This window comes from Trichoplax adhaerens, genomic scaffold, assembly GCF_000150275.1.
Source record: "Trichoplax adhaerens TRIADscaffold_7 genomic scaffold, whole genome shotgun sequence".
NCBI classification, from domain to species: domain Eukaryota; kingdom Metazoa; phylum Placozoa; class Uniplacotomia; order Trichoplacea; family Trichoplacidae; genus Trichoplax; species Trichoplax adhaerens.
The window spans coordinates 1740858-1759270 of NW_002060949.1; the positions used below are offsets into that span (position 1 = coordinate 1740858).

The window sequence follows — 18413 nt, forward strand, 5'->3', positions numbered from 1 at the left end:
TATACTGCCTGTATTACTGATGGTGAAGCTTGCAGTTTTATTAAATCTACTTGTACTGGTTACTTGACATTGGACGTAGGTTCTTCCTAAAGGAATATTATTGATGATAAGTCTTGATTTATTTCCTGTAATTGTGATAGACCATGGATAGCCTGGAATTAATCAATAATCCTTAAATTTAATAATTAGACAGCTTTTCCTTATGACCAAATATGTGTATATCGGCATAATAGATATTGCATCTTATTGATAGGTTTTTAAAGCAGAAGATGAATAGTCACGAGGACAGATAGAAGGAAATAAATTATTGTCGAGGAATAATACTTCTATATCCGTAAATTAATATAATTCAACTATGATTTCATAATCTATCATTTCATCGAGATACAGTAAAAGTAAAATTACGCGGATTTTCACCAACCATTTGATTATCTGTTGATATTTTTGAACTTTTTTACTACTATACAAATATTAAATTTTAAAAGGTGATTGCTTCACGTAATTATGATCATTCCAGTATTATTACATATGATGGTCATCGAATTTAAAATGCTATATACGTATGTAATAATGTAAATATATTGCATAGATCAAGATCTAAGAAGAAAAAGTTTTTGCGCCTCTTTGCTCTATATGTATTAGCTGGCTAACGATATCTTTTTGCTTTACATAGACTTGAGCGTAATATAACAACAATTGAATCCACCTGCATAACATTTTGCAAAGTGACCGGGCATTTTGCAAACTACCCGGTCAGTTTACAGGATTGAAAATTTTGCTGCAACAATGGTTGCAATTCCTTCGGATTAAAACATTTAAAATTGTTGTTGCAAAATGACAGCTACTGTAGCTAAAGCATTTGTAAAATGACCATACTGCATAACATTTTGCAAAATGACCGATTTCGCATCCGGTCTCGTATATATATAGTACAATACATATATCATAGGCCAGTGACTTACTTGATGTTATTGCAGTATTATTAATAAACCATCGAAAATTATTAACATAGGTAGGGGATGTTGAGTCTCCAGAAGTGGCCGGTGTTAAAGTGGTAATGCAGTCCAAGGTTACATTATGACCGGTTAAGATGACCGATGGCTTAATTAGCTTAATTTGAATCTGCTGTATTTGCGGTACTAATTCAATGCTATAAGAAATAGTTTGAATCCTGGTTTTTAAAACACAAGTGTAATTGCCAGCATGATTTAATGTTACGGCAGGGATTAGCAATGCTGATTCATTGGAGTAATGCATAATGTTGATACCAGCTTGAGTGGCAATTATTGGTGAGATCGATGTCCCTTTAAAATACCAATTCCATTTGGAGTTTTCAATGGAAAGTGGAGCTCCAAAAGTTAAGCGAAGATCAAAATCTTTCAATATTAGCAATTCTTGTGATGTTGGAACTACTTTGTTATTGATTTGTATTGCCATTTTCGTTACATTAATAATATCTAACGACAAGTGCAAACATTATTTAAGTTAGTAACGAGGAGAAAGTTATCAAATGTGTAATAGGCAGCAAGTGAACATATAATGTAAGATATATAGAGTAAAAGGCTGACATAAATTTTCATTACCTGCTTCATAAGCCATTTCAAATCCTTTACCGGTAATATTAATATCGGTCTTAAAAGCTACATAAGCGATATGATACATGGATGAATAGATTGTCTTTGGGGCAGTATTGCCGCAGAGTCGTGCAATAAGTTGGCCATTACTTCCTGGAATTTCGTTATCAAAAGTATTAAATATCTCCACCCAATCAAAGCGGCATTGATTACTATATTCAATATCTAACACCAATATCTTAAATAAAATCCTGTATGATGTTACAATATTAATTCTCCAGCGGCAATCTTCGCGTGGCGCATAATTTGCAGGATAATTTGGGGAAGTTATCGTTCCAGAATTGTTATAATGTAGGATATCATTTCCACCATTGCATATTGCACTATTTACAGCTATATATTATATGGATAAAAAAATCGGATATGAAAGTCATTGCATTATTGAAACTATTAAGCAGTTAATAAATTACTTTTGCTCCCACCTCTCGGATATCGAATTAGTAATGGATAGCGCCTCTTAGGATAGATAGCTGAACTAGAAAGGACCTAAAAATACAGTTTTAGTTGCTGTTTTGAATATATATCGCATCACCAAATCAAAGGCTAAATTACGACTAATAGTTGAGCAAGGAGGCGTAAAAAAATTATAGAATATGATTATCTTTTTAGTCATTATCGTGATTATGGAGGTTATTGTCCGATCGTGAAAATTAAATACTATATTCATAGAGATAGCGATAAATAGTCGAGCTAAAAGAGGCCCAAATCTAGAAAATGTGACTGAATAATTGGATTTATTCCTTAATTATATGACTGAATGCAAATTACTAAGTTAAAATAAGTTAGGATAAATAGTTAAATCAGAAAGAGCCTAAAAATCGGTAGAATTCTATTATACGCGTATGGACAATCATTGCCTGCTTGCTAAAATAATTAGATTAGGAAAAATACCTAACCACAGCTTAAAGTACTCTGGATAGGATTAGAAAGTAGAAGCTATTGCTACGACTATGGCGATCTTTATTGAGTAATTACATTAAACTAGAATAGGATGGCTTCGGAACTAAAAAGAGCTTCATAAAGATCGTAGTCAATATTATACGTGCAAATCAATCATTTTTTACTATATCCATAACAATTATTAGGTAATGGCTTAGCTAAAATAGATTAATACCTTTACAAATCTTACAGTACTGGCTTAAAATTTATAGTTAAGATATGGGATATCCTATACTTTAACTATATGCATTGCACTGAAAATGAGCTCCTTTAGTGTATTGTACTAACAGGACTCTATAGTTGTTATGAAATATATTATGAAGGAAAGAAAGGCTATCCCAAGTTTTGCAGCAGCTTTGTAATAAGAGATCTTAAATTTCAAGACATTTACGTAGTTATAAAGTTATATCTATTTTTAATTAAACATCGTTGACCATTCTAATTTAAAATATATTACGTTACATCATTCCAATTGTATATTTCTGTGCAATTCACAATACTACTATATGATGTAGAAGCTTTAATTTAATGAAACTAAATCAATATTTTAATGATCGGGTTAGTTGAGAAATTAAAAAAATAACTCGTATTTTGCTTAGATTAATCAGCGTTATTTTACATCGACAGCGGAAGGAGTTATCCCTTTCTTAATCTCTGGTTTAAAATATCTCTATCGATTAATTTTTGCTCTTAATCTAATTTTAATCGATATTAATTTCTCATTAGCAAATGAAGTAACTTCCTCTCACTTAATCTTTTAAATTAGCCGATTAAAATATGTTAATCTCTTGATTTTTATTCTTAATTTACTGAGACTATTATCTGCCATCATAAAATTTGTAGAAGCTTAGGTTATTCAGTCGGTAGAATCACAAATGGACTATAGTCATAACCTGCTTCTCTATCTTGAATTCTAATACTACTATATAAGAGAATGAACTAGTTATCTACTAACATTAACGTGTAAACGACCGAAATTTTAACCATAGTTCGTTCACTAAGGTATAAATTAATCCAATCTATCCCAACATGTGTAAAGTAAAAGGTATAAGTATAGTTGATGCAGTATAGCACGCAAAGTATAACGAGCGAGGGATCGACTGGTTTATCATAATATTTGCATTGGCGAGTAGCAAGAGCCGAGATTTATCGTTGCACGATGCTAGTCCATGTATGTTTGGTCAACCATGTTCAATATAAAGACGACATGAAGACCCGATTTACTCCTTCCAAACGACAGAATATAGTGTAAATACAAGTAGTTTGGCTTTTTCTAAGTTTGAATGAATTTTTATGGCACAGAATTGTGAAGATTATTGTCAAAAGTGATATTTCTCTTTTCAATTAGGCATAATAGCATTGGATTAAAAAAAATTAGCTAAGGTTTTGTTAAGATTTAGGTTAAAAGTAAAATTTCTTACCAAAGTGCTTATTAAGGTGATTAGAATTAAATACCATGGGCATAATTGATTCGTCATGCTATAAATAGAGTAAACGATCGAGTTATTATTACCAAGGCAGTCAGAGGGAGAATATGTATGAATTATGTTTTTTGATCGAGGTTAATTGTAACTAAGAGATACTATCGTAACATTTTATCTTAATATTGATCCAACAGGTTACTTTAAGCTAATCACTTCCAAAGATATTGTTTTTAAACCTGTCGAATTTTCGTAAGCAATATGAAAGCAAATGATATTGAGCAGCCTTGATTTTAAAAAATGATTTGATAAATTAGGTTGGTCACCATTCTTTTAAAACCTTCCAAAAGAGTCTTAAAAATGATCTTGGAATGCAATAGACAGGCAGCCTGATTAAACTAGACTGTTTTTAATATCTTCCTTCTTAGTTTTGGACTAATACTCTAAATCAATTGATTCATATCATTCCTGTAGTTAAGAAATTGGATCCTGATGCTAACGATAGAGCCATAACCCCTTTTCGTGTGACTGCAAGCTGGTGGATTCAAAGTGATATGATTTAGGTAAAAAAACTCCGATTAACTGCATGAAACGTAGCGGCACAACAACTACTTTGACCTATTCGATATACATAAGAATGGATTGATTACATTAATAATATGCACCATTGTCCGTCTATATTGCCGATTGTTTGAAATCGTGAATGTTGGAGGGCGGCACGAGACTAGAGCGATATTTCTTCACAATAGCAACACTAGCGATGAATATGATAGTGGCGTGCGTATACGTATGAAAAACAAGTATGAATACGGTGAATACATTCGTACAGTGGAGCATGTAAATGAATGTGGTGAATAGGGCAATCATTGCTTTGCTCAAGATGGGCCCATACAAGTATTGTACATACTATGATATACGAAGATGTATGATTCATGCGATAACATATACAAAGTTTTGTAAGTAAATATTTTACTACACATTCATCTGATTCAATAGCCCACGATTAGCTTCTTTATTATTTAGAATTAGGACGGTGAATATGTTAATTTGTTTTTCTTCCAGTAATACTACTTTAGATAATTGATTAATTATCACATATTATTATCGATAGTCAGATATCATGAATCTAGTCATGATCTACCAGTCAACATTCTATGTTAACCTAATAATTAGCAGATTTTCGGGAATGTGATGAAAACAAAGTAATGTTATATGCTTAGAATAACAATGTGCAGGAATAATTAGTACATACATACTGGAGTAATAATAATTTAAATGCAACAAATAGATCTAAATCTTCGTCGTTACCATCTATCAATAATTTTGCCACTGTTGTCGGCGATGGTATCTAAAACAATCTCTTTACAAAATATCACATAAAGTTTTCGAAATTATACACATTTTTAAACAATAAACAGCTTCTTTCTCCGCAGAGCACAACTCTCGTGACGAAGAAACAGAATCAATTCAGTAATGTGTAAATCATTTAAGCTAATTAAGCTAATCAAAAAGCAAACTGGATTAATGTCTTGGATTACAACTGCACATAAAATGTTCCAAGTAATACGAGATTATTAAAGTGAAAAATTATACTGAATAAAATGAATACGAAAATTATTATTAACAGCTAACGATTAATTTCCATTAGCATTTAGTAACTGGTCAGCTGCCATCCACCTACTCTTTAGAGATTTTAAGAGCAAACTCTAAAAAATATCGGAGAAGACGCTGGTTAAAAGTGTCATTTATAAGTAGTGGTAACAGTTATTCGATATTTTTGGATATAATTTTAAATTACCTGTTGCTGATTAACGAAATTAGTATTTAACTTATCAACGTCATCATCTTCTAATGTGTTATCTAGTGGTTCGGTAGTATCGTTTGTTGAATTCTGTGCCTGCGCCTGAAAATAAACGAATCTTTATCAATTACATAACAGAAACACGTATTATTCTAATAATGCAGCACAATTGTATACGTGTTATAGTCAAAATAGTACTTATACTACGAGCTATATACGATTACCTGTAGTTGGGAATTATCCGTATTTGTTTGATATGGGTACTGCAAATATTGAGCTTGCTGCATTTGATATTGCCATGCAGCCATATAAGCTTGTTGCATTTGATATTGTGCAAATTGGTCGTAATATTGTTGTTGATGGGGTTGATGCTGTTGCATTTGATTCATTGTTCTACAGTTATTCATCATAAAAAGTGTTACAGTGGTAATTTCGACTACAGATTTGTCATATAATGCAAAAGATATTTACTAATTTTTTAATTGAAGCTATATAATAGATTAATGAGATTTAAAGATACAAGTATAGATAAACAAATACTTTTTTGGCGTCGCCAGGCTGACACGAATTGGTCTTCCACCGCATCCAGAAGCACCCTGCATCTCATTTAAGGCTCTTGTATGCTCGTTTTCATCACCAAAGCGTACAAAGCCATAGCCTCTATAAAATTTCACCAAATTATACTAATTAGTAAGACAATAACTGAAGCAGAAGCTACTGATAGAACAAATTAGAATTTACTCGTATCTGATTCATACCTTGAATTGCCACCTTGATCGATTACCACTGTGAAAAAGTAAATATAAGAAATGACCTTTGATGTTACTTATGCTCAGTAGACCAGAATGTGATAACAATAAATTTATAATGTAGTAAAGTGAATGAGAAGCATTGCTTGTTCGACATCTGAGATTGTAAATATTTTATATTTTATAAAGATAATAATTGACGATACCTTTTGCACCCTTACAAGATGGAAATCTCTCACAGAAAAAATTCTACAAGCAAGGTTGTAAATAGCATTCAATATTCGCTAGAATAATCGATTAAATAATAAGCAGTATTTGAATATTGGTACTTACTCGTAATACAAGATCGGTAACATCCGGGGTTAAATCACCGACAAATATTGAAAATTCCGGGTTACTAACATTGTGATAGCAATAGTCATATTGACATAAAAAATAAATTAATAAATATTAAAGTATCATTCAATTGCATATAGTAATAAGATATCTTTTTGCCTTCTTTGAAATACAGTACGACTCTTATATAGCACTAACCCAGCATCTCTAGCACCATGAGTAGCCCAGTTTAACTTGAACCTCTTTTGCTAGATATTTAAGGAATAACGAGTCAATAACAGATTCTTAGAGTTAAAATTTAACTTCACTGGGTAACATAAACGGAAAAAGCATGATAACTATCTGTAATATGCATTGTCTGGATTAATTTTAAACCAATCATATTTACCGGGTTACTGCCGGGTAATGGTAATCCATTAACTTGCTTCAAGCAATCCTCAGCTGATTGTGGATCGGGGAAATCAACAAAGCAATAGCCCGCCGGACCACTAGGATATGTGTTAACATTCAAAAATTAATGATGGAGAAGATTTTACTTAGGAAAAGTAAATAACTGATTAAAAAATGATAACCATTGCTTCGTGTTAACGCAAGGATCACTGTCATGCGTACCGTACAGATTTCAGTGATATTACAAATAAAATTATAGAAAAGATTTCGCGTACGAAAGCTAGACAATTGACTAATAAAAATATAAACATATCAATAAATGGTAGTACTGAACTGTATCTGTACAAGTTGTAATACGGGTACTGCAGATCCTCTATCCAAAACTACGATGAGGTCATTTTGCATACAGTATCCTAGTTTCTCAAAGCAAATAATCGACTATGATTGCTTACTTAGTATAACCACATTAAGTTGAGAAAAATAGAATTTCATGTATCGTGATGAACTTAATCTATTTATTACTTACCCCACAACGCGATTTCTGATCAATTTAACCGATAAAACAGTTCTACCAACGGATGCAAAGGCATTCCTAATGAATGTTTCATCCATGTACGTCTCCAACTGATACACATAGAAAATAGATCATTAGGGCTTGAATTACATTACGTTTAAGTTGATAGACTTATGGCTACGATTAAAATTACATAAAAAGGTTAAATAGTGCGTGATTGCGATTACAGTTCTTTACCATCAAAGTAATTAGTAACACCTAATAATAACTAATCGAGGATAACTCTCTATGCATACAGATGAAATTGCCATCATTAGCCATTAGTGCATGAGAAAGCTATTTTTACTATTGAAATTAATGTAACAATGCCGATTGAAAGTCATTAGTAGTATGCAGGAAGATGTCGTCATCACTTGGAAGAGGATTTTCTTGCTACAACGTATACAACAACTGAATTCAATACAGTACATGAAGGCTGATATTACTGTATATCGTATTTAGTTGATTAGGCAGAAGTACCTCATAGACAGCTTAAAAATCATGTTTAAGAGAGTAGTGTGATAGGTACGATTTCAAATAAAGATATGAAAACTTCTAATACACTATCATGATTACAGATGTAAGGTTTGACTCATTGTCTAGAAAGATCATATTATCAAATCTAATATGACTTCCCAGTAAAAAGAGCCTTGTAATATTCTACAGAGATGTCGTCATTATTTTGATTGTTAAGAGATTTTTCTGATTTGATTTTTGTAGCTACGTAGAGCAAATTAAAGTATACTACAATTACAGGAGCAATGCTGTCTGGTAGAATGGAACATTGCTTACTGTACATGCAAGTAATTTAGGTACTTCTATAGCATAGGTAGAATGTTAGCTACGAATAAGAATGCATTGCAAAATCAATTCTATCTTAGTTGGATATACTGTACAGAAACATGACTTCATCAATGGTAGCAATAGCGATTACTGAATGAGCCCTTCCAAAAGAACTTGATATTTTAGTCTAAAATGAAAGGCTGATTACATGTCGGATAGGCTTAATGCTAATTAGTATGTAATTATAGCATAGTGTTGAAGCAGAACACGAGAGAGTGTATTATCTTTTCAATAACAAGGTGGCCAAGTTGATGGAAAGAGCAATTTGTAGCAACGCTCGACAAAAGTCACCCTATCCAGAGGAAAAGCTGATGACATGTTACGTAAGCATCCAGCCAACGCTAACTTTGATGTCATCATGCTATGTTTGCAATGGTAGTGACAGTCTGTTTTCACTTTAATAATATGCTGAGCAAATGATGACTATTTAAGGAGAAAAAATATCGAGCCATATTGATGTCAAATTTTTTCTAACGTTGTTCTAGTAGATCGTCTGCGGCCATTTTTGTCAACTGTCTTCAAGTCCATGCAGTGCACACAAGTAGAGTATGTGTACTGTATGTCAGCTATGTTGATAAGATATTAAGGTACAGCTGCAAGGTTAGGTTCTACGGAGGTGTAAAATAACCAATTTACTTTAATCCATGGACTAATTACCATCGTTTATAGACGATTTGGACCTGCAAGGTTTACTAATTGGACTTTTGAACTACCCTACCATGTAGTAGCCATTTTTGTCTAGTATACGCGTATTGAATGATTTCAATGCAATGTGTTTCAAGACTATCCATGATGTTCATAGAATTGCTATGGTAAGGCCGCAGTGGTGTCCATTCTTTCGTAATTGTTATCATTCTAGTTTGAAGGGAAAGTCAATGATATTGCTACAATATGAGCATCATAATTTACTACAATAACTGATTGGTATAACAAGTATGGACGATTTCGACTTGTGAGTTTTAGTATTTGGACTTTTGAACTACTCTATCATTGGAGTCGAATTCACCATAACAACCTGCAATGACCGACAGAAAGTCAAGCCAGAAGATAATGTCATTGTTGCATCATACACCATGAATCCCTTAACGTTAGGACTATCCATCCAATACACTTGATCATTTGCACTCTACAGATTGTAATCAACAAGTAGATTAATCGATAAGAGCTCATTTTTACTTACATCTCCCATCCAAAGGGTGCTCATGATGAATGAATTTGCTTTCAATTTCTTTGAAGTAATTTACAGCAAGGTTCCACTGGAAATGTGCCTTTGATGTCAACGTGTTCCAAGATACAATGCACATGGGCAGTGGAATTGTCTCATCTCTTTATAGTAGGGTACAGCACTGTACACAGTACAGTACAGTATAGCCTTGATGTCTTGTACACAGTACGTGGTTCGCTGACGTAGCACGCACAGTACGTACCGTCGTCTACAGTATTTACTGCAGGGGACATTTGTTTCCAGACGCGCTCCGTACTGTAGCACTTTACGCAGTGTACTGGACTACTAGTACCCATTCAGTGTAGTACAGACTGTACTGTACAGTATAGTCCCTAAGCACCAAAAGTCAAAAGCCCAACTCGGTCTCTCCTTTACCGTACTGTGCACTGTACAGTACAGTACTGTACAGTATGACAGTGACACGGACTTCGCGATCTACAGTAAAAGTACTGTACTGTACGGTACTGTAAGGCTTCTTCTGTGAGTCCTCCAGTACTGTATTGTACTGTACTTGTACTGTATACCTAGCCAGATTTATCAGCAGTGACAAGTTGTTATCACAATGGCGTCAGCTCATGCATCACATGATATGCACATCACTCGCATCAAAGGCTATATTGTTTGCCACAAATCGCTCGTGGGAATATTCGCGCTTGACAGTACCGAAGCGCATCATCACTTTCGAGTCAACCACTTGACGCACACATGCTAACCTGAGACAATCTCTTCTAAGAAAAATTTGTCAACGGTAGTGATTTCCGTTTTTTCGGCCATTTTGATGACTGAAAAATTGGCTTCCATTCTAATATAAGATAGAATTTACTACATTACATGTACAATCTCCTCCATACATTACAAGTAGAAAGACATCAGACTATTTACAATTTACCGTGCGCGTATGGTCTGTAACTTGGAACGATTTTGATTTGTTAAGAATTGACTTATTTCCTTGGTATCGCCTTGACATCCTGCAGACGGTAGTTCTGGGTCCACTGTACACTGTGTACAGTGATATCATTTCTTTGATATGATTATTATTATTATTTAACTTGCTGTCAAAGTAAATTTCCATTTTACAAAAGTTGGTTCAATGAGCGATGGTGGACTACCCAATAAAATGTCCTATACACTAGTATACAGTATATTACAAGTAGAAAGCGATCAGATAATTGAGAATTTGCTGTGCGCGTTTAAATGATTTTTGGTTAAAACTGGACTGATTTCTTTGGTGTCACCTTGAAATCGTGTAGACGACACTGTAGAGATATCGCGTTTCGTTGATATTATTTTATTTTCTTTTTCCTGTCAAGTAAATTATACAAAATTGAGTTGAATGAGCAATACTACGCCTGTATTAATAATTTCCTCTACAGTCTCGTCTATTACAAGTATTTCCAGTACTGTACAAAGAGATTACAGTATTTGGAATTTGCCGTGCGCCTCTGCTACCGTGACTGTGAATGATTTTGGTTTCAAAATTGCCTAATTTACTTTATGCTAATCCTAACCCTAACCCTTGATATCCTATTGTCCTGCGTGCAGTGAGTAATGGGTTTCGTTGATATACGGATATTAATTCAAGTAAATTGTCATTTTACACAGTATATATGTAATTGCCATTCTAGAAACTTCCTTAATCCGAAGGCAGTGACTGACTACGTGTGTAATAGAAAAAGAATAAAATATAGATCAATAAATTACAGTAGTATGGTAGTACTGTATACTTTCTTGATTGTAAACTACCTGTATTAAACAACATGATGTACAGTATTAATATACGAGTCTATGCGCATATACAGTACGATGAACGGGAATTTACTTAATAATCAACAATTCAACATCACTCTTGAAATACGCTCTACTGTGTAAATTGATGTATTATATGTACTGTACTACAAATAATATACATATTATTAACGATATTCATTTAGATAGCTCATAAGGAAATGGCCCTGAACAATCAAACGGATTTTCCCCAAGGTGCCATTGCTGATTGATTTATACGCGCCTAAATCTCTAGATTGAAATATTCTCTTATTTTTTTCAGAGTAAAAAATCAAACGCTCTTATATGACGTTATTTTCCATTTGTCTTCGTACTTTATTGATACGTTCATATTACTAATAATAATAATTAAATTATTAATTAAACAAAATTGAAATTTTCAAAATTTTTCTTATAATTAATTATTAGTTAGCAAAATACCCGACAATGAAGGACTGTTTGCGCAAGGTAAATGGACGTATAGTATTTTCATTTTTAACGGATCAGTGAAATAATTTGATGTACATACCTTACTTTGGCTTCTTTTGGTACTATTATTTCTCTTCATAGTCCTGGGTACTATGTCTGTATGAGTTATAGTAATACATCAATCGTATTAAGATAGACGAGCACTATGCATACTTTAAATTCAATTGAATCACTCAATGTACTTTATTACGACTAAAATACGTACTTGCCGATCCAATTTGCTATTTCCTTACACTAAAACGCCAATTTTAACCGACTTTGAAACTCCATTATTCCGCATGTGCTACTACGAGTATTGAAGGTATAGATTCGTAAAAAGCGCTATCTTTACTCTACTAGCGGTATTTTTAGTGATAAAATGCAACACTGTGTACTTTTACTTGCACTAACAGTTCTCAAGACACTCTTATTTATTAGTAAAGTAAAGCACAATGTTTACTGGCTGTATTCAATGCAACAGTGTTGCTTTTTGACTCTTTATTTGTACTTGCACCACTAGCATTGAAGCCATTTGCTAGCAGAGTAAAACACAATATTTACTGGCTGTATTAAATGCAACAGTGTTGCTTTTTGACTCTTTTATTTGTACTTGCACTAACTAGCATTGAAGCCATTTACTAGCAGAGTAAAACACAATGTTTGCTTGCTGTATTTCCAATGACAAAATTTATCAGAGTTGCAAGACTGTGTACTTTTACTGTACTGTAAAATGTATATGCAAAAATTTCAAGTAACTACATTGTAGATGACGAAAGCACTACATTATTTCTCTGCTTTTACTAGTTAATACAGTATTGTATCTGTACAGTAAATGTGTTCTGCGATTTTAGATGAATTATAACTTCTCTCAATCAGTATTAAAATAACAAGGCTATTTTGTTTATTTCGTTGCGGTAATAGTTGAGACTTTAAATATTAAGCTTTTAAATACGCGTCAATACACGTCAATACGATATTGTACGTGGATGAATGTGACTTAAAAATAGGCTACTGCAACCCAAGTAAATTGTGCAGTCTTACTGTGTAAGGTGTAGTAATAACAAAATAACTAAATTATATCGAGTATTGTAGTTAATCATTGCCGTCTCCACAAAAAATGGTAGAACCAACAGTAATGTAGATTCATATACATTCTATTACTATAGAGATTAGAGATGAAATGGGAGTACTTCTTATCCGACTATGTTTAACTGCAAATAATTATGCAATTGATACTTTTACTTACTATTAATGACATGCAGAAGTTCCCGTTTCCAAACAAGCACCAAAGATGGGTAGCTTAAACTTTAAATAAATATGATAAAAAATATTCTAGGCTTTAATAGAGACTCTTGTAAACTGCAGAAAAACTTCCTAGCTTACTTATAAAAATTGGTAATGTTGAGCCTAAATTTTTTAAAACTATAGCTACTGTAGTAGAGACGGTACTAGATAATATTTATATTTACAATTTATGACTAGTATCATTTCTTTCCAGGATCTTTATATTGTTCGATGAAACGCGATTCCTTAGGGTCTGTTGCTGGACGGGTGAGTAGTTTTATAATACCGTACTGTAATCTTCGTCAAACAATTTTAACAAACCCTAAATTGTGTATTTAACTTACTTATTAGTTAGATTCTCTTCTTTCTACTGTTCATTACTATTTTCTTATGTTTATCTTATTATTTTAATAGTATTTAACAAAAATAATTTGTAAATCTTGTAAATAAATCGAAATATTTGCCATTGTAAATATGATTCTATTTGGTACTGCAGAAATCTGTCAGATCTAATAATTGGTATAGGAAATACGGAGGTACATCCAGTTGGTATTAGCCTTTTATACGAATTCTATGATACATGAACTGTCGTCTATTCAGATCTTAATGATAGGATTAATAAATGAAGATAGTAAGAAAGAAATTACTGTACATAACCGTCTTTTTCTACTGTTATGTATTACAATAGCACGTTATTACTAAATTCGAATATGCGTATATAATTTGCAAGTTCATACTTTATCATTGGCACTAAATATTTTTACAGTTTGATTCGCACGGAACAGTGCTTAATTACTTTTCTCGAAGTATACATCACCATATTTTTTGCCACTTTGCAGGAATGACTTATGATCATGGACCATTGCGAGCTCTTATAGGACTAGTACGGGTGTTTGTTATAATAATTTATACAATTTCGGCACTGATTATATATACCGATGCTGTTTTAATAATAAAGTGAGTGTAGCAATATTAGCTCGCGATCCCGAAAATAACTTATTTTCTTTCGATGAGACCTTTTAATGTTGACTGCCTTGTCCAATCCTACTGACTTTGCACTAACTGCAGTTATCCAGACACTATTCGTCTATTCGATTAATTTTAATTACCAGCCTCCCCTCATCAATACATTCTTTTCTATTCTTAACTCAGGATTAAAGGTATCATCAAGACGGCATTCATGCTTCCTTTGTATCCATCGCTTAATATCAAGACGGTAAGATTTATGTTACTCATAGTAAAAATGTCTAGCAATGATAAATATTTTGATGAGTATAGTGCATTTGCATAGACAGAACAAAACTTGATTAGATATTGCTTACTAATGTATTACTCCTTTTTCTAAACAGTCACATAAGACACCTACTCAAACCACTCTGAATGCTTCATTATCCTTAGCAATAATAGGTATGTACAGTACGTATCATGAACCTGTTTACTTTATAAATTCAAGTAATATATTGATTATTATCCATTTTTCTACCATTTCTAAAATTGTTATGATGGAGTTCAGTATTAGAATTTACGATGCTACTACTGTATTAGATTATTAAATTATTATGTTGATTAAATAATTAAGCTAATTTCAGTAGTAGGTCTTACGTGTACCATTGCTGTCTTTATCTATCCTGTTACCTTCCAAAAAATTCAATCTGTTTCGGTAAGGTGTCACTTACATAATAAAATATAATATATGTACACAGTTTAGATTTCTATTATCACCATTTCGTTTTATTGTGATACCATATATCGGCTAATTTTCTGCTCAACGATGCGATCAAAATCCGTCAATTATATCCATTTTAGGATGTTATGTGTCATTATAGAGTGACAAAGACGCAAGATGTCGATCTGTTTAATAAAACTGTATGCTCGAATAATTTCTACGATTCAACTGTTACTGTAATGACCAGGTTATATAACAAGTTCTCGTTTCTAAAATTGTAAGTATTTTGTGTTGTAGCTAGCGTGTTATTATTTATTGCTACCGTGTCTCATTATATTTTCTGAATAGTAATCGGAATATATGATTCCAAATTATTGCTTATTTAGTGAAAAGACTAAAAGAGGCGAATCTATGGTCAAAAGCATTCGCAATTTGGACGATATAAAGGCAAATAAATGCAAATGATGTAGTACACTGTATAGTTTGATATCCTTGCTCTTGATATTATTAGCATTAGCATTGCAAGGTATCTGTTTTAAGTTGATACGCTGCTTTCAATTTGATCTATAACTATGAATTTAATTTTTACATTTAAAGAGTACGCTACTTACCAAATCTAGCGGAGATCCTGTAATTAAGGATACGAATAACACAAACTGTCTGAATGGTATTGGCGATAGGTAAAATTTAGTGCTAGAGTATTTGACTAATAATAATTCTACTAAAGTTTTATTCATTAACGATACCATAAACTTCCTATTTTAGAATCCGAATTCGTGAGCTTGAAGCTGTCATTATGCAGCTTAAGTCTGAGATTCAAGAAATCAAAAGTTATCCACGCCAAAAAGTAATTCTAAGTCAGGTATTTGTAGCTTAGTCTAAGAAGATCGTGGTACAGAAAATCAATTATGGATAATATTTTTCATTACCTAAATACGTAGGACATCACATTCAATATTCCACAAACACTCAATCGTGTATATTTGATGATTAACTACTTGGAAGATAACTTGAAAGAGTTAAAGAAATCAATGATTAGCAAAGAGGTCCGGTAGTGTGTCTTAAATTTGACTCCATATTTCTATTAAGGAAGAATAATTAATCTACCAGATACTTATCGATAGATTGTAGAACAAATTGTAAATTCAGCTCTTAAATTATACGATGAAGATAAAATTGGTTTAGCCGATTATGCATTATACCCCGCAGGTATGTGGTGAATATAACCAATACTTATATAAGTCTCCAATTAGGGAGATTGATCTATGCATTTATATTTACGTTCTTAGGTGGGAGAGTGATTTCTATAGGAAATACGAAGCCGTATTTGAATTCAGAAGGAAAACCTTTTCATTCGCCTAATATCATGATCCAAGTAAAACATTAATGCTATTGTATTAAACAGATAGATATTTTCTTGCATTTATAGCTATTAAAAAGCATTAAGCAGCTTTATAATAAAGTTTTTTATTCTTTAATTAGCCGGATCTGCAACCTGGGAATTGTTGGGCATTTGAGGGTAGAATGGGGGAAGTTACAATACAGGTATTATTTCAAAGATTTCTATAATTTTACCGTGCTATTAGATACTTTCAACTAACTAGTTATTTGGCAGTTATCGAATATAATCTGGATTACCGAGTTTACTTTGGAACATATACCGAAAACAATAGCTCCAGCCTCAGTTACTAGTGCACCCAAGCAATTTAGTGTTTTTGTAAGATCGATTTTATGTCGAGGTCATTTTAAATTACCGAATATTAATTTTGCACTCTTTAAAGGGCCTAGATGATATTTATGCTCACGAAAAGTTACTACTTGGGTCTTTTACTTTCGAAGATAGCAATGTAATGAATTTGCAGCGGTTTACAGTACAGGTGGCTCAATTTTTGTTATTTCACTTACCAAAAATCATAAAACCTGATGCTTTTGTTCCATTTTTATATTTCAGCATTTTCCGAATAGACCGTTTAATTTAATCAAGATTATATTTACATCTAATCACGGAAGTAGTTATACATGTGTTTATCGATTTCGTGTTCACGGATTTTTAGAGAAATCTACGCTCTAAAACGAAAGGATGAAGTTGTCATATGGACGTTATTCTACATTTGTTACTGATTTCATATTACGTAATGCAAGATTGGTACGATAATTACCAAAGCTACTACTGTAACTGTAATTTGCTAGTGTTTTTGAAATGATAATCATTTATGAAGCTAATTAAATTTTGCTACTTATTGAAGCTATCCGTTGTGAATGGAAATGTTGTTATCCGAAATTTTTGTATTTTGCTTCGTAAGGTTTCTGATATCTTTGAAAGGTTCTACCGACCGTCATTGATTTAAAAAAGCGTTTTTAGCTTTCATCAGCTGTTTTACGGTCTTCATATACAGTAATATTGTTATGAGAATTGAGAAGATAGATTATACTGACTCGTTTATTAAACACTAAAATTAATGCTACGTTTTGATGAAATACTATCATTGATTTCGGTTAGACTACTGGATCTTGTAGCTTCTTCAATTAAAGTAGACCTTCACATTAGAGGTAAAAATTATTGAAACTTTCTTTCTGGAATTAAATTGCGATGTATTGATTCATTATTCCAAGTATCGTTACTATAATTCTGAGGCAACTGTTTAAGTACAATCAATAGGATTAGCCATTGCGATTACAGCGCAATCATGAGTATCGTTCACGTATGGAATTTAGTAACAGGTAATTATAATCGTAAGTTAATACAATTACATCAATCTTATTAGTTAATTAAGTATTTCAATCAGTAGTTAAGCAGTAACAATTCTACTGTATATTACACACTATAGTACTGTAATTTTATTTTTAAGGGTTTCTTAACTTCGACATGAGAGATATAATTGTGATACTACTGTATAATAATTAAGCCAACAAATGATTACGACAACATGGATGGCTAACCTCATAGCCAGACGACTCCCTAATGAATGTCAGGCTGACAGATAGGTGGTTATTGGCAAGCCCAGTCGATGACCTTATCAGAACGGACTGTTTGGTACAGTAATGCCAACGGTAGAACGCTTACGCAACTCGCAGTTCGAGACTGGTTGGAACATACGGTAAAGTAGAGCAGACTGTCACAGACTCGCATTCCCATACAGTAATTAGTACTGCTACATTGGTTTGGGAGATAGTGTTAAGTCTAGCTATATTCTATTGGATGAACCACTGTATATTTCCTGTGGTTGCGAGCAAAAAGGGTTTACTCTGGACACCTCCACGTTCAACTGCTAACCAATGGCTACTATCGATGACGATGGAGATCTAGATACTTCTAAAAACGATCGATCAACTGCCAACG

The 18413-nt window shown here is 32.8% G+C and overlaps 2 protein-coding genes across 2 annotated transcripts; one reads left to right on the forward strand and one right to left on the reverse strand.

The window, feature by feature from the left end:
* Positions 1-4489: 4489 nt before the first annotated feature.
* Positions 4490-9870, reverse strand: TRIADDRAFT_57967 (uncharacterized protein; the record flags this gene model as incomplete). The annotated part of the gene is made up of 12 exons (XM_002114264.1): positions 4490-4612; positions 5793-5897; positions 6020-6188; positions 6336-6455; positions 6554-6581; positions 6751-6793; positions 6878-6941; positions 7079-7128; positions 7269-7368; positions 7797-7894; positions 9682-9792; positions 9847-9870. The coding sequence occupies 12 exons, from the start codon at positions 9868-9870 to the stop codon at positions 4490-4492; spliced, it is 1035 nt and encodes a 344-aa protein (XP_002114300.1).
* Positions 9871-11837: 1967 nt separating this feature from the next.
* On the forward strand, positions 11838-17144 carry TRIADDRAFT_57968 (uncharacterized protein; the record flags this gene model as incomplete). The annotated part of the gene is made up of 16 exons (XM_002113945.1): positions 11838-11871; positions 12085-12123; positions 13622-13674; positions 13904-13943; positions 14247-14364; positions 14560-14623; positions 14757-14814; positions 14997-15067; positions 15671-15753; positions 15839-15935; positions 16015-16119; positions 16198-16282; positions 16363-16448; positions 16556-16618; positions 16855-16950; positions 17025-17144. 16 exons carry the CDS (start codon positions 11838-11840, stop codon positions 17142-17144), a joined length of 1212 nt encoding a protein of 403 aa, XP_002113981.1.
* Positions 17145-18413: the final 1269 nt, after the last annotated feature.